Source organism: Cucurbita pepo, chromosome LG14 (assembly GCF_002806865.2).
Source record: "Cucurbita pepo subsp. pepo cultivar mu-cu-16 chromosome LG14, ASM280686v2, whole genome shotgun sequence".
Taxonomy (NCBI): domain Eukaryota; kingdom Viridiplantae; phylum Streptophyta; class Magnoliopsida; order Cucurbitales; family Cucurbitaceae; genus Cucurbita; species Cucurbita pepo.
In genome coordinates, this window is record NC_036651.1 from 3,577,022 (window position 1) to 3,598,951 (window position 21,930).

The 21,930-nt window shown below is 35.0% G+C and overlaps 5 protein-coding genes across 11 annotated transcripts in view; 3 read left to right on the forward strand and 2 right to left on the reverse strand.

Annotated features, from left to right (window-relative positions):
* LOC111810697 (phosphatidylinositol transfer protein 3-like) overlaps positions 1–4,432 on the forward strand; it is a 7,868-nt gene extending 3,436 nt beyond the window's left edge. For 2 of the 6 annotated variants that reach the window (XM_023697450.1, XM_023697452.1), the window contains 5 exons: positions 1,722–1,832; positions 2,393–2,569; positions 2,807–2,905; positions 3,514–3,759; positions 3,851–4,314. In XM_023697450.1, the coding sequence (XP_023553218.1) occupies positions 1,761–1,832; positions 2,393–2,569; positions 2,807–2,905; positions 3,514–3,759; positions 3,851–4,144 (888 nt within the window). In that variant the 5' untranslated portion in view covers positions 1,722–1,760 and the 3' untranslated portion in view covers positions 4,145–4,314. Of the gene's footprint in view, positions 1–385; positions 674–1,721; positions 1,833–1,994; positions 2,027–2,392; positions 2,570–2,806; positions 2,906–3,513; positions 3,760–3,850 lie in introns of those variants that run through there. The other 4 variants (XM_023697449.1, XM_023697453.1, XM_023697451.1 and 1 more) reach the window with 4 other exon arrangements.
* Positions 4,433–5,364: 932 nt separating this feature from the next.
* Positions 5,365–8,832, reverse strand: LOC111809761 (protein AE7-like 1). The gene is made up of 6 exons (XM_023696168.1): positions 8,683–8,832; positions 8,268–8,373; positions 7,976–8,075; positions 7,024–7,069; positions 6,516–6,654; positions 5,365–5,562 (listed from the first exon to the last, which is right to left on the reverse strand). Exons 1-5 carry the CDS (start codon positions 8,792–8,794, stop codon positions 6,554–6,556), a joined length of 465 nt encoding a protein of 154 aa, XP_023551936.1. The 5' UTR covers positions 8,795–8,832; the 3' UTR covers positions 5,365–5,562; positions 6,516–6,553.
* Positions 8,833–9,677: 845 nt separating this feature from the next.
* LOC111810388 (protein RTF1 homolog) lies at positions 9,678–12,863 on the reverse strand. The gene is made up of 2 exons (XM_023697094.1): positions 12,637–12,863; positions 9,678–12,026 (listed from the first exon to the last, which is right to left on the reverse strand). The coding sequence occupies exon 2, from the start codon at positions 11,971–11,973 to the stop codon at positions 10,000–10,002; it is 1,974 nt and encodes a 657-aa protein (XP_023552862.1). The 5' UTR covers positions 11,974–12,026; positions 12,637–12,863; the 3' UTR covers positions 9,678–9,999.
* A 924-nt stretch (positions 12,864–13,787) lies between these two features.
* Positions 13,788–14,132, forward strand: LOC111810410 (protein PELPK1-like). The gene has a single exon (XM_023697116.1). It carries the CDS (start codon positions 13,788–13,790, stop codon positions 14,130–14,132), a length of 345 nt encoding a protein of 114 aa, XP_023552884.1.
* Positions 14,133–15,128: 996 nt separating this feature from the next.
* The window catches only part of LOC111809679 (vam6/Vps39-like protein), an 11,407-nt gene continuing 4,605 nt past the window's right edge, over positions 15,129–21,930 (forward strand). The window contains exons 1-6 of one of the 2 annotated variants that reach the window (XM_023696059.1): positions 15,129–15,659; positions 15,964–16,077; positions 19,712–19,809; positions 21,140–21,271; positions 21,353–21,496; positions 21,755–21,867. In XM_023696059.1, the coding sequence (XP_023551827.1) occupies positions 15,218–15,659; positions 15,964–16,077; positions 19,712–19,809; positions 21,140–21,271; positions 21,353–21,496; positions 21,755–21,867 (1,043 nt within the window). In that variant the 5' untranslated portion in view covers positions 15,129–15,217. Of the gene's footprint in view, positions 15,660–15,963; positions 16,176–17,505; positions 17,638–17,718; positions 17,863–19,711; positions 19,810–21,139; positions 21,272–21,352; positions 21,497–21,754; positions 21,868–21,930 lie in introns of both variants that reach the window. The other variant, XM_023696060.1, reaches the window with a different exon arrangement.

Here is a 21,930-nt window from a genome sequence, read left to right on the forward strand (position 1 = left end):
TGATTTCTAACAAATTTATTACAAATTTTAACTAAATTTTAAGTTGAAAAAAGTGTGATACAAATTTTTAAGTTAGAACGCAAGCATGTTAGACTGCTTAGTGAAGTTGAAATTGGTATTAGGTAAACAAAGTAAAAAATTTGTGGACCCAATCAATCCACGAGGAAAAAGAGACATTTTACCGTCGTGTGGTTCAGTAAAAAAAAAAAAAAAAAATATATATATATATATATATATATATATATATTACTTAAGATAATAAAAATTATTTTGGGTAAAAAAGAGGAAAAGAAAAGAAAGCCCAACAGAAGTCTTAGCGTGATGGTGATTTTGGGTTCTAACAACTAGCTAGTGGACCCCACTTTAAAACTCCTATATAAACCTCCAAACGCCAACTGCACATTTTCTTCTCCGCACTTTCGCTGACGAGGAAATCGTGGCCTCCATTGATTTCTGGTGGCACAGCTACGGTTTCTTCACGTGTAGCTTCTCTCTCACCGTCTCTGCAACGCGTTCTTTTTCCGTAACAAGAACAACGACCTTATACCACCTTTGTAAGGAAGAAGAATCATAGCATTCAACCAATGGATTCGATTTATTAGTATTTTAATTGATCTTTGTTTTTGCTGAAGGAGTTTCCGCTTTTGGTTTCTTAGCCCTCTACTTGCTTCAGGTGCGTTTTCTGTAAATTCTCTCCTACTATTCTGTTGTGGTTTTGGAATCTTGCGATTTCTTCTTTCCGCTCTACTTGTGCGTGTGTTTTGGAGTAGATCTGATTGTTACCGAGTTTTGCGTGGATGATTATTGTTTTATCGGTTTTGACTCTCGATCACTTTAGCTTGTCCTGGATTGGATTCTCTAATTACTGTCTTTTTCTGGACTTTTCCGGTTTTATCGGTTTGTTTGTTTTTCAATCCCCTGTTACGGTCAACGGAGTCGATTTTGTTGTTTGGATTTCGGACATTTGTGTAAGACTCTGTTTCTGTGATTCTAGATTCGTTTCCGATGGAGTTGAAGGATTAGGATCGATCTCGTTGATTATGTTCTTCAGATGGTTAAATTTTCATTTAGTATTGCTTGATTCAAATAGGGAATGCCTATCGATTTATTTATACATACCGGTAGTTAATTTTGCGGTCTTGCAGTATGTTGTTGTGTAGGATACCATTCCCTCCATTTATGGATTGGATTATCTGTTGTCTGTTGCCTGTTGCCTGTTCTGAGTCCTGAACAGACTGGCATAAAACTGTGCGACTTAAAATTGGATTAAGAGATCTTGAAGATACAAACAGCGGCCGATATTGCTACCGATTAGGAATTTTAGGAAAAACAGTCGTGGAAGCCTTCACAATGTAGATTCAAAAATCCGCAGGCTCCAAATGATTTTCCTGTAACTTCTCACCATTTTTTTCTTTTTTCAATTGTATTGCTACAATTGTTTGGGGAAAACCTTTGTTTTCTTTTGTAATTTGAAGTATAGAAATATTCGAGTCGTGGGCTTTTAATTTGACAATGTCCAATCCTTCACGTTTTATTTTTGTCCCTATTAATATTACTAATGAAGAATGCTTTAAGGACTCTTTAAATAATAGCATCATGGTTTTATTTAATCTAATCCGATCATTGTGGGTAATGGTGTTCTTAATATCTAAAGCTCCAGATTCTGATATCAATCCTCACTCAAATAGCCACAGAAGTTTAATTAATGGCTTTATTTGTAGGTTTTTCTTGCTGCACATTGTGCTCCATTGCTGATTGATATGTTTCGTTCAAAGAAGCATTCTCAAAGTCATAATCACCGTGATAATGATTCTACACAAGAAGACGGGAAGGTAACAATCCAGTTAATTCTTATCAACAATAGCTTTCATGTTGTTAGATTGAACGGTTGGATAAAAATCATACCGTGATTGTTTTTGTTCCTTTCTCGCATCTCTGGAAACTTATCTAAATATATTGAAGCCAAAGTATAGATTGGGTGTTATTATTTTCAGGGGAAATTAAAGTTCTGAAGTCTTGGGGTCAGGTAAATTAGTATCCTTGCGTTGAAATATCATTTCCCATCTCAAATTTAATTTTCTTAACATCTTTATAGCCTCCTGACCAGATTCCACCGTCCCCATCCAAACTAATAATTTTCATGAATTATAGATAATTATGTACTTTTATCAATTTTATCCTTCATGTCCGTTCTTCTTATGGCGAGTTACGCATCAAGTTTTCAGATATAAGAGCTGTTTTCATTCGCACAAGTTTGTGCAGTTCTTGACTCAGATACTATAAGACGAAAAGAACTTTAAGAACAGGATTAGAAATATATGAATACTTAAGGGTGAAATAATTTAATTCTGTTTTATGAAGAAAGGCGTAACTAACTATTTTTCCCGTACAGATCAATGAACTAAGGGCTGCTCTTGGGCCTCTGTCTAGTCGAAGTTCAAAGTATTGCACCGATGCATGTCTGAGGAGATATTTGATAGCTCGAAACTGGAATGTTGAGAAGGCAAGGAAAATGCTAGAAGAGACGCTCAAGTGGAGGGCAGCTTACAAGCCCGAAGAAATCCGTTGGGTAAGTTGAATTATACAACTTTGTATCCCTCAAACATCTAACAAAAAATTTAGTTTTCTAAATTTTATTCTTTGCACTTCGATTCCCGATGACCTTGCTATGAATGTAGTGGATATTTTTTTTTTTTTTTTTTTCCCCTTTTAGTTCATTTTTATTGTCATATTTTTCTCTATGAAATTTACTCGTACGTGCATTGTTGCATTCCATGGAATTTTAAGAAGCATTTTTCTGATACAGCATGAAGTAGCATTTGAAGGCGAGACTGGAAAAGTGTCGAGAGCAAATTTTTGCGATCGACAGGGAAGATCTGTGCTCATAATGAGACCTGGAATGCAGGTATATTTGCTGGTCCCCACTTTTCCTTGTAATTTTTAATGTCATCATGAACTCTTATTTTCTCATAATAACTATTCAAAATTCAGTTTTTTTTTTTTTTTTTTTAAATAAAACAAACCATGTTAAATCACAATATGTTTATTTTTTTAACATACCAATAAAAAAATCGTGTATAAAAGTTCGAATAGAAAAAACAAAAAAAAAAAAAACTCTAAGGTACTTTTCAACCTAAATGTAATTCAACTAGTTGAAATATTTATAGCCATATTTAAATATTTAAATCTTTTTCTCCTGTGTAAATTGAAAAAAGGAATAAACAATAGACACTTGAATTAAAAAAATAAAGTATAGAAGTGGTCCAATTTGTTAGATGAACACGACTCTTCATATGATTTTGTCCAGTTTGAGCATAAATTCTAGTAACTTTGTTTTTGACTTCTCAAGAGACCTCACCCCGACGAGATAGTATTATTTGAATATAAACTCATTATCATTCCCTTTGTGACTTTCATTCAATTGATATTTATAAGTGCTGATCTTTTTGTTTTGTTTTTTTTTGGCATTTCACTTTCTGACTATTTCCAGTACCCACTTTTAAATAATTTCAGAACACAACTCCATCAGAAGTTAGCGTGCGGCATCTAGTCTATCTTCTAGAGAATGCGATTCTGAACCTTGTTGAGGGTCAAGAACAAATGTGTTGGTTAATAGATTTCACCGGATTTACAATGAAAACCAATGTCTCCGTCAAAATAGCCTCCGATGTTATCAATATCTTGCAGAACCATTACCCCGAGAGACTCGCCGTTGCATTCCTCTACAATCCACCCAAGATTTTTCAAGCCTTCTGGAAGGTAAGCTCTGCTCTTTAATTCCATTCAGTTATATATCACATTTCTTTTTCAAATTCATCAATATTAGCCATCCTTTTCCAATTTTTTATAGGCCATCAAGTATTTCTTAGATCCAAAGACATCTCAAAAGGTAAAGTTTGTAAATCCCAAAGACAAAGGAAGCGTGGAGCTGATGAAATCATACTTCGACATGGAAAACCTTCCCAGTGTTTTTGGAGGTAAAGCCACACTCGAGTATGATCACCAGCAGTTCTCTCAGATGATGGCCCAAGACGAGCTTAAAGCTGCACAAGTGTGGGGCCTTGATGAGAAGGCCCACCATATCACAAATGGGCCTTCTTCTGGCCCAGAAGTTGCACCAGAGCCCATTACTGCAACAAACTAACTAACTGGTATGTCTCATGCCTCCCCTTTACAGCATTTTGAAACTAAAATAATAATGCAAAGGAGCTAGTAGCCATCCATAGGTAATAGTTTCTGTTTCTGCTAACTAAACCTATGAGACTGAAGGAACCTTTTGTTTTGTAGTTTTATGTTAACTTAGGAGGTCAACAAAGCCCAATAATTTAGCAGGCCTCTCTTTAAAAGAAAAAAGAAACTCATAACTTGTTTACTTGTTCCATCTATTTATTTATAATACATTATAGAGAGAGGAACCTTATCTTTAATGTTTTAGGTGCATTGCATTACAAACCCACTTGGTATAATGAATTTAGGTATATTCAAGTCTCAGATTCCACCTTCCAACTTAGGATTGTCCAAAAATTAATAAGAAAATGCCCAATAACCGTCCATGTTACTAAAAAAAACTAGCAGAAAAAGTATCATAACCTAATATTTGCTTTTGAAAATCCAAACAACCCAAGTGGATGACGAACAAAAATTAATAATTTAATTATTACCATCTTTAATAAAAAAATTCAAGGACGTTGGGGGTGAAAGAAGGTAAATGTTTCACCTTCCATTAAAAAAAAAAAAAATTTGCAATGATTATATTTATCTATTATTTGAATTTTTAGAACACTTGGAATAAGTTAGAATTTTGTTCCTTTTTTTATAAAAAAAAAAAAAAGAAAAATTCAGATACAAATTAATTTTATATAAAAAAAAAAGTCTTGGTTCAACAATTAAATTGCAGATATATACTTCACGTTATTCTTTGTTTTTATGTATTAAACATATATTTAATTGTTAAGACAAAAATTAATGAGACTATTAAATAAAATTCAATAATGTTTCACGTTAAATTTAATATATTATATTAATCTTGAAAAAAAAAATGTTGAATAAATTGACTTAATAAAAAATATAATAAAATTTTACTACGGAATATTTATTTTTAAAACATAATACGTGTTAAAATTTAGTCTAGTTAAACATAATAATCTATAGTACTTTTTAAAATTTAAACCTATTAGACATAATATATAGACACGAATCTCTTTTTAACTGTCTCCAATGAGTACTTAAACTAGATAATTAGTTTTCTTTTTCCCTATAAAATGTATTTAAAGAGCAAATTAATCCTAATAAGATACTTTGACTACTTATCTTGTAGGTTATGATATGAATATCAATTGCTCAAAATAGTTGATAACACAGTCATATACCAAAGCTCATTATTTTCCTATTTATATCTTAAAAATATCATCCCCTTAGCTTAGAATAATATCCTCAAACATATCACTCACTCAAAAGTCTTTTAAAAAGAGTAAAATTATTAAGTAAATTGAAGTTGGTTAAACCTAAACTCACATAGCAAGCGAGATTTCCTTCACCCACTTTAAGTTATACAAACTCAACCTGCAAATTCAAAATTCTTATCAAGTAATGTGCACATAAAAAGAAATCTCCAATTTTTAAAAATTAGAAATAGTATTGAATACTCGGACTCAAAGAATAACCTGGCAGCCAGAAATAACTCTATTCTCATAATAGACGGAGAAATAGCAAATAAATTTAGAAGAATCTAAACACATCCACTTCCCCATTTCATGTAAAGCTGATTGGTTTGAATCAAAATTGAAGTACCCAATAGTGTGTTGAACTTCTTTTTTTTTTTTTTTTTTTTTTTTTTTTCAGCCAATTAAGAATTTCATTACCGGAGAGGGAGAATAATAATAATAAAAAATATATATATCAAATACACATTCTAATTTTTATTTCAACTATTGCATCAATTTCATCATCTATCTATCTATATATATATATATATATATATACATATCTATATAATAGATACATATAGATATATATGGATATATTTATGATTGAAATCATTTTTTATATATGGATCTTTGTATATAGATCTATAGATATCTATATAACAGATATAGAAATGGATATAGATGGATATATATGGATATATTTATAACTGAAATCATTTTTTTATATGGATATTTATATATAGATATATAGATACCTATATGATAGGTATAAAAAAAAAATAGGAGCATCATTGAAATAACTGAAATCATTTTTTATATATGGATATTTATATATAGATCTATAGATATCTATATATATTATATAGATATATATCGATATAGAGATCTATATAATAAATGTATAGAGATCTATATAACTAGATAGCTATATATAGATCTATGTATCTATATGTATCCATATGTTTCTATATGTTTCTATATTTACTGACCAATTTTGAAATTTAAAAGTAAAGAGTAGAACTTTAAGTCTGAGATTTTAAGGGGTAGTTTATATACTTTAACCTCTATTTTGTAACATTAGGGAACTACCTTTTTTCTTATCATCTGTACGATGATATTTGATTTATTCAGAACTCACTAGAATCCAGGCATTCATCTACAAGCTGACGCAGATTTGGATCCTCCAAAGCAGCTGCAACTCTCTCTTTGTCATTTAGCTGCTTATTAACTGTTCTTTCACCGCCAAAAACAAAGAACAAAACAGAACAAATTTAAAGATCAGAAAACACAATGCACGAGACTGTCAGCGGTAACTAGAAGTAGAAAACTAAGGATATAAAAACACTGAACGAACCTAATTTACCAAACTGAACTCACTCAAATAGAGTGAATTCAGTTCCGTTATGCACAATTATTTGATTATAATAGAATAGAACCAAACTAATGGTGATTCAACCAATGTCGAATATTAATACCCTTCATTAGAAATATTCGTTATCAAATATTTAAGGTTCTAACAAGTTCAATCTTTGATGTCATGGTCTTTTCTCCAATGGGTATCTAGATCTAATAACACCTTAGAATGTTTTAATCTCACCTGACTCTTCATTTGCGTGGGATCCTGGAGACACTTTGATGTCAACCTGCAAATTCTATAATAAGCAAACATAGTGGATGATCTAAACTCGAGCAAGATTCAAATTGTTCAAGTTGATTTCATGATTATATCAGATCAGCTAATAAGATAATAAAGTAATTCAGCCTTTTGCCATCATATATATTCAAACATGAAATTAAATGAACATTGAACAAAAGTCTTGTACAGGGATTCATTTGAATTGAATAGATGATTGTCTCTTGTTATTACAACAGAATTCACAAATAAGTCCTATAAATTCTAGTTATCTGCACAAACTAAACTACAGAGGTTGTATTTTTAATGTGTATACGTGTGTTTTTTGAAATTGAGATGATAAATTTAAAATAAAAGAGAAAGAAACCTTTTCTATATTTCGTTTTTCTTATATTGTCAATAAAAAATAATTAATTATTTTAGGTATAACTTACATGAAAAGCAAGACCAAGATACCTTTCCAAATAAGTTTTAAAAGTAAAAACAATAAATAAAAATTTAAACAGGACTGTGGGATTTTTTTTTTTTTTTAAATTTAAATTGTTATTCTTTTTTTTTTTTNTATGTGCTTTCATCAATAATTTGGTTTCTTGAATAATAAGTTCTTCCACAGTTTCGTTAGACGGCTACCTAATATGCATAATCCATCAAGTTTATCAAACAGGCACCAAAAGAACATATCTAAAAGTTACATCCAAACGGTACTGGCAAGTGAGATGGAACACAAGCGCACTATTATCATGACCATTTATTTCAAAAGCCAACAAACTTCTTCAAACTCGAATTCATATCCATACATAAAACACAAATGTCATCAGTATCTGGTGATTGCATCAAGTAGAGAGTATAACTGAAAATGAAGAAGCAGTACTCCAAAGCTTTAAGTCTATTGATAAGGAAAGGAATGTGATCTGACCTTGTAATGTGGGGGGAAGAAATGTTTAAGTTTCACTCTCAGACAGAGGCCAATCACAGTCGCCATACTACAATGCTGGATAGTCGGAGTGAAAGTAATCCTGTGAGATAAACATTAATTCAGCAAACGATTTAGGAATTTGAAGCTGAAGGCATTTCAATCAAACTTCCCTAGACTAGGAGTCTTTGGCAATGAGTTTGTTAAATCAATATGACTAGAAATCAATAATCTCAAATTGCCTCTCAAAATCAAAGAGGCAGAGAAGTAATGGAACTATTTCGGTTCTGCTTACAGGATACGCCCTAGCTTCTCATCAACGGTGATCGATTCCTCTGAAAGAACACTAAGCTGCTCTAACGAATACGGATGCTCCGGATCTCTAATATCCCTCACGAAATGTGCCAAAATTCGAGTCAAGGACAAGAAATTTGCAAATTGACTATCAAATAACAGATTCCAAAAGAAACGAGAAAACTCAATTTTCACAAAATCAGCCAAAAAATCACTCGTTCGGCCACAAAGAAAGCGCCAGAAAATTTAAAAACAAAAAACAAAAAAAGAATCCTCTAAAAATAGACTAAAACAACACCTAATAACTTCCTAATCAGAATTGAGCTCGAGAATCACGGTGAAAATAGACCTGAAGAGAAAATGAAAGGAGAACTAAAAATTCGGTCAAAAAACACGATCAATTAAGAAAAGGATATCATAGATTTCGAGAGGATCAACGGCGTCGTCACCGTGAAAGTCCTCGGAGCGAGCGATCCGCTCCTTCTTGGCGTGAACCACCGGGTTCGCATTGATAAGCCCCAGCGTCATCCTTCTTCTTCTTCTTCTTCTTCTTCTTCTTCTTCTTTATTCTTCTGTCGATGACTCTGAACTTATATAACAGGTCAGTGGGTCTAAAATGGTTTAAACTTCAAGCATATCGGTCACCGCTAAAAATAGCGTCACGGTCCAGTAAGAGAGAAACACGTATGGTGGCTAATTGAAATCTTGGTTAAATTAATGGGTGACAGAACTGTATGTCACTGTCCAGAAAAGGTTCTAATTTCGCCGCCCGAATGTTTCCCGCTAATTGTGTACCCGTGAGTCCGCGATTTTTACCTTTTTCCCATGTTTGTCCTTAATGACTGCCCTACTCACACACATTCTTTAATTATTCATTTAAATTTTACTAAACTAATAAAAAAAATACAAACTTACTAATTTATTTCAAAAATAATCTTTAATTTTTTTAAAAAAAATCTCCAAAAATACATTTTAATTAGAAATTTTTTATATTGTTCTAAAAAATATCAATAAAAATTTTAAAATAGCACTTTATAAAAAAAAAATTACAAAAAATATTTCAAAAATTATATATCAACATTTTATATTGAACGAAAATTGTATGTTAACATTTTATAGATTATCTCCAAACTACAATGTTTATGAATATTTTTTGAGTTAGATATAATATTTGAGTCCGGGGTTTTAAGTTGATTTAAAAAGAAATTAAACAAAAAATAATAATATAATAATAATAATTAGTAATGAGAATTTAAATGGGTTGTTTATAAAAGTTTAGAATTTAAGTGGATACAATTATTATGAAAATTAAGGGTATTTGAACATAGAATTTTAGACAAAGTTTAATTGGATACAATTATTATGTTTTCTTCAAAGTAATAAATAAATAAATAAAATGCAATAATCACACTAACGAAAAATAGAGACACCAAAATGAATGAGAGCCTATACAATTATCATTGCTACGTACACAAGATATGAGCTCTAAAGGTAGATGATAGATCAAGACGAAACTATGCTTAAAAAATTGTGAATTAAATTTGACCCTAAGAAGAAGAAACAGAGGAGTGTTCACCGTGCCACTCATTGGATATAATCTTTTACTAAGAGATCTTTAATCAGAAGCAAACAGAGATCTCTTCCAGTATTTCCCACAATCAGGCAGACCATGTTGCTAAAAGTTAAGGGAGCGTCTAGCACTTACCTTGAAGATCAGAACAGACTATTGAGTTTCAAAGAAGCCCTCTTCTTCTCTTGTAGTCGCTAACCGTGAGTGTCAGTGCATGCCGCCTACCATCATTCTCAGGGACTTGACGCCCAACTGTGGCTTCTATCCTTTGTTTCCTTGCTAAGAACCCAGCTTGAGCTCCCAGAGCGCCGCCAAATTTCTGAAGCACAGTCAATGATATAGGTAGCTCGAAGTTGTGCAGCAAGTTTGATTCTGTTCCTCCATCTACCGGAGCGTTAGTATCGACCAACTTTCCAGCACCAGCAGCAGCTTCCAAAGCTGCTGCGGTAGCTGCCACGCCAGCTTCTCCAGATCCTGTTCCAGTACTCTCTAATGCAGGAGTTATATTGTCATTGTTTCCAGCTGCCTCGGCAGCCCCATCGACTTGACCAGCGTTTGAAACATAATAATTCCTCGACCTCGTCCATCTCCTAGAGAAGGGATCATAACCAGCCTCACCGGCTTTCAAATCTTTCGTGGGTCTTAGTTCGGATGCATTCTTGAAGTTTTCCACCCTATTCTTCCTGTTCATCTCAGATAACCTAATAGCCTTGGCATCTTTCATTTGTGACCTCCTGGATGCGTCTAATTGGCGCAGTTTTGCTTTGATCCTCTCCACCTCGGCTTCATTGTTTTTGCTTAGTGCTACGTCCATCTGATTCCGCAGTCGGTCCTTCTCAGCTGCAATATTTAATGGCCTTGATGAGGCAGATTTTTTCTCCTGCAACATCTGCTTCACTGTGGCTGCTGAGTACACAAAGTTGTTGGCTTTCTGTATAGCTTCCTTCTTTTCCAAGATATCCTGCTTGCTCAGCATCCGACCGCCCGTTCGCTCTACTTCCTTCACCCACTGTTTATATTCATCCTCGAGTGGACCAGAGTCCGAAACCATAGCCATTTGCCATCTGGCAGCAGAACTTTCATTTCCCCAAATAACATTAAGATATTTATGCGTGATTTTGTTCTCGAGTTTATACTGACGATCGGGTTCTGTTGCATCAACATTGCGCACCAAGCAGAGCCTGTAGATAGGCCCGGATCTTGATCTCCCGATTCCGACTCTCACAAAGCATCCAACTATCAACTCCTCAAAGAATGGCTCCATTAACCATTTTGCAAGCTTTGATCTACGAATAGTAATTTCCTTGATATCATCAAATGTTGGCCCATTTGAACCAGGCATGGTTCTTTCATCGTCACTGTCAATCATTCCACCATCTCCTGTAGATCCTTCATCGTCACTTTGAAACCTACTTTCACTTTCACTTTGGCTTGAGCTACTCAAACTAGGAGCAGTGAAGGGCTTTCGCTTTGTTGGTGAGAACCTTCGATTATTTGCGTTTCCTCTAGATGTATCTCTCAATTTGCGGTGAGCCTCGGGGTCCTGCTGCTTCAACCTTTTTGCACGCAATTCATTTAAAGCATCATCCTTTGCAGCTGCTCTATCAGCAGATCGGGCTGACGATCTAATACGAGATGATGGGAGAGGAGGATTTTCTTTCCGAGACGGGGCAGCCTTCCCTTTATCCATCTTAGATCTCAAGCTTTCATATAAATGCTTATCATTCTTCTTCGATGCTCTGTCTGAAAGAATCATCTCCCTTTGAAGTTCAGACATACCAGCAAGCTTTCGCCTGTCATCGTCATCTTTATAAAGATCATCCCCAACATCAGATTCATCACTGCTGTCACCCTCATGTTCTGAACCAACATCTTCGTCTTCCCCTTCTTCTGGGCTGCCCACATCATCATCCCTCTCATTAGGATCTAACCTCTTCTTCAGAGGAACCTGAGATCCAGATGGCTTCCTGCTCGCATAACCACGTTCATCATCTGAGTCATCATCCCTCGAGTCACTTCCAGCATCAGAATATGAACCTTCACGCTGTCTTCGTGATGGTGGATGAGAGTGTCGATTTCTCCCTGATGACTTAGTTCTTCCTGCAGCCTCAAGAAGTAAATTTTCTAGATCTGCCATGTTTTGAAGCCTCTGGCACCAGAATCTGTGATTCCTAGACTTGCCCTCCCGTCCTGAAAAGTAGCAAAACTGTTTATAAAACCTTGATGTTGATCTGTAGTAGTTTTTAGTGCCCAAAATCCATAGTCAGAACCAAGGATATCAGAGAATACCATAAACATAATCAATACTACAGCCATTACGAATCTAAAAACCTCATCGGTTACAATAATGATAACATCAGCAGAAACCATATTCGCACGACGTATAGCAACAAAAACCACAATACCAAACAAGAGAGATATCAAAAAGTTTAAAATTACATCAGAGTACAGTAGACCATAAACACACGCAGAAAGATCAAAATCAATGTTCGCACAAATCAAACCAAACTTAGGGCAGGTCACGAATTAAACTTTAAGAAATAGCCAATAATGGGAGCTATAAAACTGCCGTGAATATCTTCCAGGACTCCAGCGGAATCAAACCGAGAACAAATCTCTAAATGGAAATCAAGAACACCTTAATACAGAAATCAATGGAACACCATCGACGGCTATACGACAGCCATGAGCGACCGAAGGAAAGTGCGATCAAGGCGAGGAGGCAATTGAACCATAAGATACTGCGAAAGGATGAGAGAAAATCCAGAGATCCAACAAAATACTAGAGATATCGAATTACCTCGAAGGAGCACTTGACCTTAAACCGTTGAAATCTGAAGAGAGAGAGCTTGATTGACCGAGAAGAGAGAACGATTGCAAATCATACGTGAAACGCAGATAATGGAGATGAATTGAACGAAGGATTGCTGTAATCTGACATTGACCTAAGCACAGCGGAGATGGTATGAGGGTTTTCAAGACGAACCCGTTCACCGTGAAATCTCAGAAATCTATTTGCTAGACCGGTTCAGGGGACGATGGGCATATAATATATCTATATATATATATATATATATATATATTATTTATTTATGGAGTTTCTAAGATTTTTCTTTCATTTTAAAATATATTTTTAAAACTATATTTTGTTTTTTAAAAAGATTAAAAGATAATTTCTATTATTCAATATAATTCTTATTAAAAAAATAAAAAAATATCTTAATAAATTAACTATTCTTTCAAAAATTTCAATATTATATTCTTATAAAATGAAGTAAAAATGTGAGAAATTAAGTATGAACGAAGACTATATTCAATTAAAAAAAAATCTTTTTAACTCTCTTATTCATTCTTTATTTAAATGAAAATTTTTCATAAATAAAATCTCTAATTATTTCGAATATTTAACTGAATATTCAGATATAAATAAGGATTTTTTCATAAATAAAATCTTTAATAATTCAGAATATTTAACTGAATATTCAGATATGTTTTATAGGAGATTTGTTTTATAATTAGTCTATTTTTTGTTTTAATAGAGAAAAAAATCACTTTAGTAATAAAAAAAATGAAATTCTACCGAGTGTTATTTATTTATTTATTTAAAAAGGTTATTTTTATTTATTGTTTTATAATAAAATTTCAACCTAATTTTTAAAAATTTGAAATTGATTTTCCACTAAAATTTTAATAAACATTTATAAATTAAAAAAATTACAAAATAACTAATTAAAAACCCTAAATTTACCGTTTTATTAGTTGACCTAACCGTCCTCTCCTTGATCTAACTTTGGTGATCTAATTTCCAATTTCATGGGAATTTGTCACTTAGTTGGTGAGCTAATTCTTCAGGATCATATCAATGGCGACCAAATTACCCTAAATCTCCAACCTATATATATCACCATCTTACAGAAGCTTCAAAATCATCTCCTCCAATTGAACAAAAAAATGACTTCTTCCAAGTTCTTGATCATTGCTTTCATGGCTACTTTGGCTCTTTCGAGCATCGACATGGGTCAAGCTGCTCGCCATCTTTTGCAAATTACTCCGCCCCTGTTGCCGAACTTGCCAACGGTTCCAACAGGGATACCGTCATTGCCTACTCTTCCAAATTTACCACAACCCACATTGCCTAAGGTTAATCTCCCTCCATTTCCGAGCGTCCCGGTGAACATCCCGAGCGGGGTAGCGTTGCCTCCGCTCCCGAGCTTTCCATCAATTCCTACCATTCCGACTTCATTCCCTTCCATCCCATTTTTATCTCCTCCTCCTGCAACTTCTTCTTCCCCCTAAGCTTGGTTGGTTGTTTGCAGCTATATTATAACCATAATTATTGTGTGTTTTGAATATTCATGTATTTTATCATATTGTTCCATATCATTTGTATGTGTACTTTTATTTTACATTTATAATATGCTTATTTTTATATTATATTCATATAAATGACATTTTTATTTTTTTTTATGTTTGATCAATTTCACCGAGATATAATGAAAGTATTAATTCAATGATTATGTCAACATAAAACTCATAAATACGTGGAAATATTAACAAAATGTAAATATATGGACAAAAAATTAATATCATTTACCTATTAATATTTAACAAGTTTATTTTGAATTCGATCCATTTATCTCCTTATTTTTTAAATAATCCTCGGTGTTAATACACATTTAAATAGGCTTTTCTTTTTTGTAACCCTAAAATATTAGTTTTTTTTTTTTTTTTTTTACGATCGTATCCTTGGATGAAAGTCCCACATTCGCTAAGAAATGATCATAGGGTTATAATCAAATAATACTAAGACTCCAAAAGAGAAGAAGTCAAGACTCGATTAAGGGGAGGTGTACTTTATTCGGGGGTGTTAGATGAAGGTCCCATATCGACTAATTTATGGAATGATCATGAGTTTAGAGGACTGAAAATCTTCCGTCTCACCGGTTTGCTATGAAAATAAATACGTCTCATTTGTTTCGTCTTGAAAGCAGAATCAAATTCAATCAAAGAGCTGGAGCTCGAGTAGAAAGTATTGATTCATTTATCAAGGGCAGAGATCTACCCTTGATCTACCCACGGTAAGCGCTGGGTAGCCAAGTGCGGAGCGGATTGAGGTGATGTTTTTTGGGAAGCCCAAAATAAAGTACTCAATATTGATAGTATTGTGGAGAGTCGTCTTGATTTAGAGTAATTTTTTTTTTAATTTTTTCTTAAAAAAATTAATTTTAAAAGTATTATTAGAATTTTTAAAAGTTTAGGTAGCTGAGGAAATTTTTAATGCGTGAGCTAAACCCCTTTAATTGAAAGGGGCTTTGATCGAACTCGGGTGGATTTGATTTGTTGGGAACTGCAGTCGAAGATGTTCTAATTGAGAAGACGAGATGGTGCACAGTGCTTACGATTCCTTCGAGCTACTCAAGGATAATCCCTCCAAAATCGAATCCATCGAGTCTTACGGCTCCAAGCTTTTAATCGGTTGTTCTGATGGATCTCTCCGCATTTACTCCCCGAAATCCTCCGGTTCCGACCGATCTCCGACGTCTGATTTCCACTCCATGTCGATGGAGCTGCAAAAGGAACCATATGTACTGGAGAAGAACGTCACAGGATTCTCCCGGCGGTCTTTGGTGTCAATGAAGGTCATTGATTCCAGGGAGCTCCTTTTGACTCTCTCCGAGTCAATCGCGTTTCACAAACTTCCCAATTTGGAAACTCTTGCTGTAATTACCAAGGCCAAGGGTGCCAATGTGTATTCCTGGGACGATCGCCGAGGTTTCCTGTGCTTCGCCAGGCAGAAGAGGGTCTGTATTTTCAGACACGACGGTAATTATCTATGCAATCAGTGCTCCTTTTTTTTTTTTTTCAGCCAGTTCCTAGACTCCGAATTTGAATTTAGGAAATTAGCAGTTCATCGTTTAATATTTCAGCTTGAATTGGATTTCGTGGAATAGATTTAACCTCTCACAGTTTCCAGTTATGGAGTCTCAGTTCTTGCTCTTTTACGCTTGTTCAATTATTCGACAGTTTGAAGGAACATTTGCCAATAATTTCAATATAAAAGTTACGCATCTTCGAGATATAACTCTAATTTGTGGCAAGGAAGTTAAGTTGTTCTTTGGCATTGTAGGGGGACGAGGATTCGTAGAGGTTAAAGAATTTGGTGTCCCTGACACAGTGAAGTCAATGTCTTGGTGTGGAGAAAATATTTGTTTGGGAATTAGAAGAGAATACGTGATATTAAATGCTACCAGCGGCGCATTGACTAATGTATTTCCTTCTGGAAGGTTAGCCCCACCTCTGGTAGTATCACTACCTTCTGGAGAACTTCTTCTGGGAAAGGTATGCATATTTCCTGTAATTTACACTTTGGAAAAAGCTAATACAGAGTTTAAGAATTAAATCGCTGGTAACCATAGAATGGAAGGGATCAGTTTAAGAGATGAAACATGAACCTCGGTACGCTCTTAGAAGTACGGCTTTGAACTTGATACTCTGAACTTCGAAAAGCCCCAGAATTATGGGCTTTTCTCGACTCCTTAAGGCTATATTGTTGTGTCAACCCCTCACATATGAAGTAGAACAAGTAATCTTAGAAAACTTCTCGGTTTAGTTAGTTTGCTGAGGACAAGTTTGCTAATATGTGGAAGAGAAGAGGAGACAAATTATGTATAATGCCATTATCACTGCCTACTGCGTAAGCAACTGATGGAGGTGCATTTGGAATGGAACTGAAATGGGCCAAAAGTACGTTCTTTTGTCGGAGATTTTACCAAACACATGAATTTACGAGGGGGCGGAGAGCCTCAACCCAAATCAAGCTAGATTATAAAAAACTCCTACACAAAGTAAGCGTTTAAACCATAATTACTATTTTCTAACAGGATGTCGTAACACACCAAGTAAGAGTAGCAATGGCGATGTTAAGGCTTCTCTTCATTCTTTTTAAGATAAGAGATTTCTTTTCATTCTTACATATTATTCTATTGCATCCTAATCAAATATTAAACAAAAAGTTCAAATTAGTTGCAGTTTGTAGGGTTTTTTCTGTCCAGCTTGATAGGGTAGTAATTTGAGTTGATTAATGCTTCTTGGGAGGGCAATTTACCATTACAAGTATGGACAATCTAGAGGGGCAGGATAAAAGGAGAAGGCTTTTGGATTCGTCATCATTTTGCATATAAACCAGCCGATTGGTTGGGTGTCTATCGCAACATACCATATCAACTAAATAACACATACTAATAGGATTGCAATGTGTTTGAAAGATGGCCTATGGCAGGAGAATGGAGGATCCTGCAGTTGAGGTTGGGAGTATGGAAGTTCTATTTTTCACGACTTTGTACTGACAAAGCTGTATTTCATACATAATATGTTTATATTTTTTACAGAAAACAATTAGAATGAGAGGTAGAGTGAAATTTGCAGAAGTTTTTGAATTTGGATGTCTTAAGTATACTGCAGCACTGCACTGACTGATAGTTGTGTACACAATTATTTATGCACGAGTATGCACTTTTTCTAGTAAACAGGTGGACTTGTTTGCTGGTATGTTCATTATAGTCCAGCAGTTGGATCATTTTCAAACCTGAAAATAAAAACAATGCTGAATAACATAGTAGTCGTTTTCTTTAGATATATAAGGAATAAACACCTTTTGTCTCACTTTTAGGATAACATTGGCGTTTTTGTGGACCAAAATGGGAAGCTTCTTCAAGAAGGTCGGATTTGTTGGTCAGAGGCACCTTCTGTCGTTGTCATACAGAAGCCCTATGCCATTGCTTTGTTGCCAAGATATATTGAGGTATCCTTAATCCACTGTAAACAATTTCAAACACTTCGTCACTGAAATCTTTACATTTTCTTCCGTTCTTTAAACTTGCAGATTCGGTCTCTCTGGTCTCCATATGCATTGATACAAACCATTGTCCTTCGAAATGGTCGGCATCTTATTGACAGTAATCATGCTCTGGTTGTTGGTTTAGACAATTCTGCCTATGGCCTCTTCCCTGTTCCCCTTGGTGCACAGGTGATCCTCAGCCCATTACAAGATTGTGTTAATTATGGGCGGTTGTAGTTTGGGATGTCTGTGTTTTGTTGTNTTCAGATTTGAAAAGTACATAGAATTTAGTTGAAACTCCCCGAAATCCTTGAGTTTACAGAAGGACCTCAAATTGGAACAACCAATAAAGAATCACAGTTACCAATTATAGTGCCAAGTAGAAGCAAAAAGTTCAGCTGTTTCTCCAATTTTCTCCCAATCTCTATTCTCTGTATTTATCATTAAATTTCTCTGATTTCTACCTAACCAAATGTCTCAAAGCATAGCCTTGACTACAATGGTCCATGGAAACTTTGGGTCTCCACAGATGGACCGATTGACCTAGTGGTCAATAAGGATCGTTATAAATAATAAATGGTTCAGATTGAATAAGTTCAAGTCATGGTAGCCACTCACCTAGGATTAAATTTCTTCTAACCTGCAGCAGGCAGCTGCCATCTTCCTCCCAGCATTTGCTCACAGCAAAGTTCTTTGATATCGTGTTACTTGACTTTTATGCTATATAAGTTTGGAACATGTTGCATTGCCTTATCGCAGTTAATATTTATGTTCTTCTAGGAGAACTTTGCAAGACCTTTCAATGTTCTATCCAATAACTCCTGTTGGAAATCATTCAAATATGTTTTGTCTTATATTTCAGATATGCTCACAATCTTTTTGATAATGGGAGCTATGAGGAGGCGATGGAACATTTTTTGGCATCTCAAGTGGATGTAACCTATGTGCTTCCCTTTTATCCTTCAATTGCCCTTCCGAAGACTACTTTGATTACTGAAACAGAGAAATTGATGGATATGACTTTGGATGATCCTCATCTTTCCGGAGGTTCTTCAGGTTTTTCAGATGAAATGGAGTCACCTCCACACCAACTACTGGAATCTGATGGGAACGCGTCATTGGAATCAAAAAAAGTTAACCATAATACTCTCATGGCTCTAATTAAGTTCTTGCAGAAGAAAAGGCACAATATTATCGAAAAAGCCACTGCTGAAGGGACAGAAGAGGTAGTTTTAGATGCTGTTGGAGACCGGTATAAGAAATCTTATAAGGTGAAGTCCTGCTATATTTGTTTCTTTTTGTATGTCGTGTTTTGTCTGTTTATTTATTTTTTCTGACAGTGACACCATGTTCTGGGTATGAGTTTTGATCGTGAAAGATTCCATTTTCTTACTCCTGTAAAGTGATCAAGATTCCTGTAAATTATCTTTGGTCTGCAGGGACGAGGGAATATCCCCATCAGCTCTGGTGCCAGGGAGATGGCAGCAATACTGGATACTGCGCTACTTCAAGCTCTGCTTTGTACTGGACAATCATTTGCGGCTTTGGAATTATTAAAAGGCCTGAATTACTGTGACGTCAAAATATGTGAAGAGATCCTTCAGAAAAATAAACATTATTCCGCACTGTTAGAGCTGTACCGATGCAATTCCATGCATCGTGAAGCTCTAAAACTTTTGCATCAATTAGTAGAAGAATCAAAAACCAGTGAGTCTCAAACTGAACTTACCCAAAAGTTCAAACCCGAAATGATCATTGACTATCTTAAGGTAAGTTTTCACAACCGCTTAAAGAAGACAGCTTAAGATGGACTTTTGTGTGTTCAATGCATGATATCCATATTTTGATCTTGCTCTAGTCTCAGAAGCTCTAGAATTTAATAATTCTATAGTTTTGACACAATTTTCATGCAGACAATTTGTGGAACTGATCCCATGCTGGTCTTGGAATTCTCGATGACCGTTCTTGAAAGCTGTCCCACGCAAACTATTGAGCTCTTTCTTTCAGGAAATATTCCTGCAGATTTGGTCAATNTTAAATGCTACCAGCGGCGCATTGACTAATGTATTTCCTTCTGGAAGGTTAGCCCCACCTCTGGTAGTATCACTACCTTCTGGAGAACTTCTTCTGGGAAAGGTATGCATATTTCCTGTAATTTACACTTTGGAAAAAGCTAATACAGAGTTTAAGAATTAAATCGCTGGTAACCATAGAATGGAAGGGATCAGTTTAAGAGATGAAACATGAACCTCGGTACGCTCTTAGAAGTACGGCTTTGAACTTGATACTCTGAACTTCGAAAAGCCCCAGAATTATGGGCTTTTCTCGACTCCTTAAGGCTATATTGTTGTGTCAACCCCTCACATATGAAGTAGAACAAGTAATCTTAGAAAACTTCTCGGTTTAGTTAGTTTGCTGAGGACAAGTTTGCTAATATGTGGAAGAGAAGAGGAGACAAATTATGTATAATGCCATTATCACTGCCTACTGCGTAAGCAACTGATGGAGGTGCATTTGGAATGGAACTGAAATGGGCCAAAAGTACGTTCTTTTGTCGGAGATTTTACCAAACACATGAATTTACGAGGGGGCGGAGAGCCTCAACCCAAATCAAGCTAGATTATAAAAAACTCCTACACAAAGTAAGCGTTTAAACCATAATTACTATTTTCTAACAGGATGTCGTAACACACCAAGTAAGAGTAGCAATGGCGATGTTAAGGCTTCTCTTCATTCTTTTTAAGATAAGAGATTTCTTTTCATTCTTACATATTATTCTATTGCATCCTAATCAAATATTAAACAAAAAGTTCAAATTAGTTGCAGTTTGTAGGGTTTTTTCTGTCCAGCTTGATAGGGTAGTAATTTGAGTTGATTAATGCTTCTTGGGAGGGCAATTTACCATTACAAGTATGGACAATCTAGAGGGGCAGGATAAAAGGAGAAGGCTTTTGGATTCGTCATCATTTTGCATATAAACCAGCCGATTGGTTGGGTGTCTATCGCAACATACCATATCAACTAAATAACACATACTAATAGGATTGCAATGTGTTTGAAAGATGGCCTATGGCAGGAGAATGGAGGATCCTGCAGTTGAGGTTGGGAGTATGGAAGTTCTATTTTTCACGACTTTGTACTGACAAAGCTGTATTTCATACATAATATGTTTATATTTTTTACAGAAAACAATTAGAATGAGAGGTAGAGTGAAATTTGCAGAAGTTTTTGAATTTGGATGTCTTAAGTATACTGCAGCACTGCACTGACTGATAGTTGTGTACACAATTATTTATGCACGAGTATGCACTTTTTCTAGTAAACAGGTGGACTTGTTTGCTGGTATGTTCATTATAGTCCAGCAGTTGGATCATTTTCAAACCTGAAAATAAAAACAATGCTGAATAACATAGTAGTCGTTTTCTTTAGATATATAAGGAATAAACACCTTTTGTCTCACTTTTAGGATAACATTGGCGTTTTTGTGGACCAAAATGGGAAGCTTCTTCAAGAAGGTCGGATTTGTTGGTCAGAGGCACCTTCTGTCGTTGTCATACAGAAGCCCTATGCCATTGCTTTGTTGCCAAGATATATTGAGGTATCCTTAATCCACTGTAAACAATTTCAAACACTTCGTCACTGAAATCTTTACATTTTCTTCCGTTCTTTAAACTTGCAGATTCGGTCTCTCTGGTCTCCATATGCATTGATACAAACCATTGTCCTTCGAAATGGTCGGCATCTTATTGACAGTAATCATGCTCTGGTTGTTGGTTTAGACAATTCTGCCTATGGCCTCTTCCCTGTTCCCCTTGGTGCACAGGTGATCCTCAGCCCATTACAAGATTGTGTTAATTATGGGCGGTTGTAGTTTGGGATGTCTGTGTTTTGTTGTCGATTATCAAAAGGGAAATATGTACAAAATTAGATCGTTTTATGTTTTGAGTATGATAGTTATAGTTTCAGATATATTGTGCATTATTAAATAGAGATGATTCGGTTTATATGCACCAAAATCTGGATATAGCACGAACATCTTTCTCTGAGGTTTACATGTAAGAAACTGTCTTTTGGGTTGCAGATTGTACAACTAACAGCGTCTGGTAACTTTGAGGAAGCGTTGGCTTTATGCAAGTTGCTTCCACCTGAAGATTCAAGCCTTCGATCTGCAAAGGAGAGTTCCATCCATATCAGGTGGGTAATCCTTCTAAGAAACCTACTGCTGTGGTTTTTATTCTTGATTTTTTTTTTTTTTGG

Bases quoted from the DNA above. Each gene is read 5' to 3' on its own strand.
- LOC111809761 (XM_023696168.1), bottom strand. From the start codon at position 8,794: ATGACGCTGGGGCTTATCAATGCGAACCCGGTGGTTCACGCCAAGAAG. The intron at 7,070-7,975 runs GTCAGATCACAT...TAGAATTTGCAG, and splicing joins TCTTCCCCCCACATTACAAG to GTTGACATCAAAGTGTCTCC. The intron at 6,655-7,023 runs GTGAGATTAAAA...GTGAAAGAACAG, and splicing joins CCACGCAAATGAAGAGTCAG to TTAATAAGCAGCTAAATGAC.
- LOC111810388 (XM_023697094.1), bottom strand. From the start codon at position 11,973: ATGGCAGATCTAGAAAATTTACTTCTTGAGGCTGCAGGAAGAACTAAG.
- LOC111810410 (XM_023697116.1), top strand. From the start codon at position 13,788: ATGACTTCTTCCAAGTTCTTGATCATTGCTTTCATGGCTACTTTGGCT.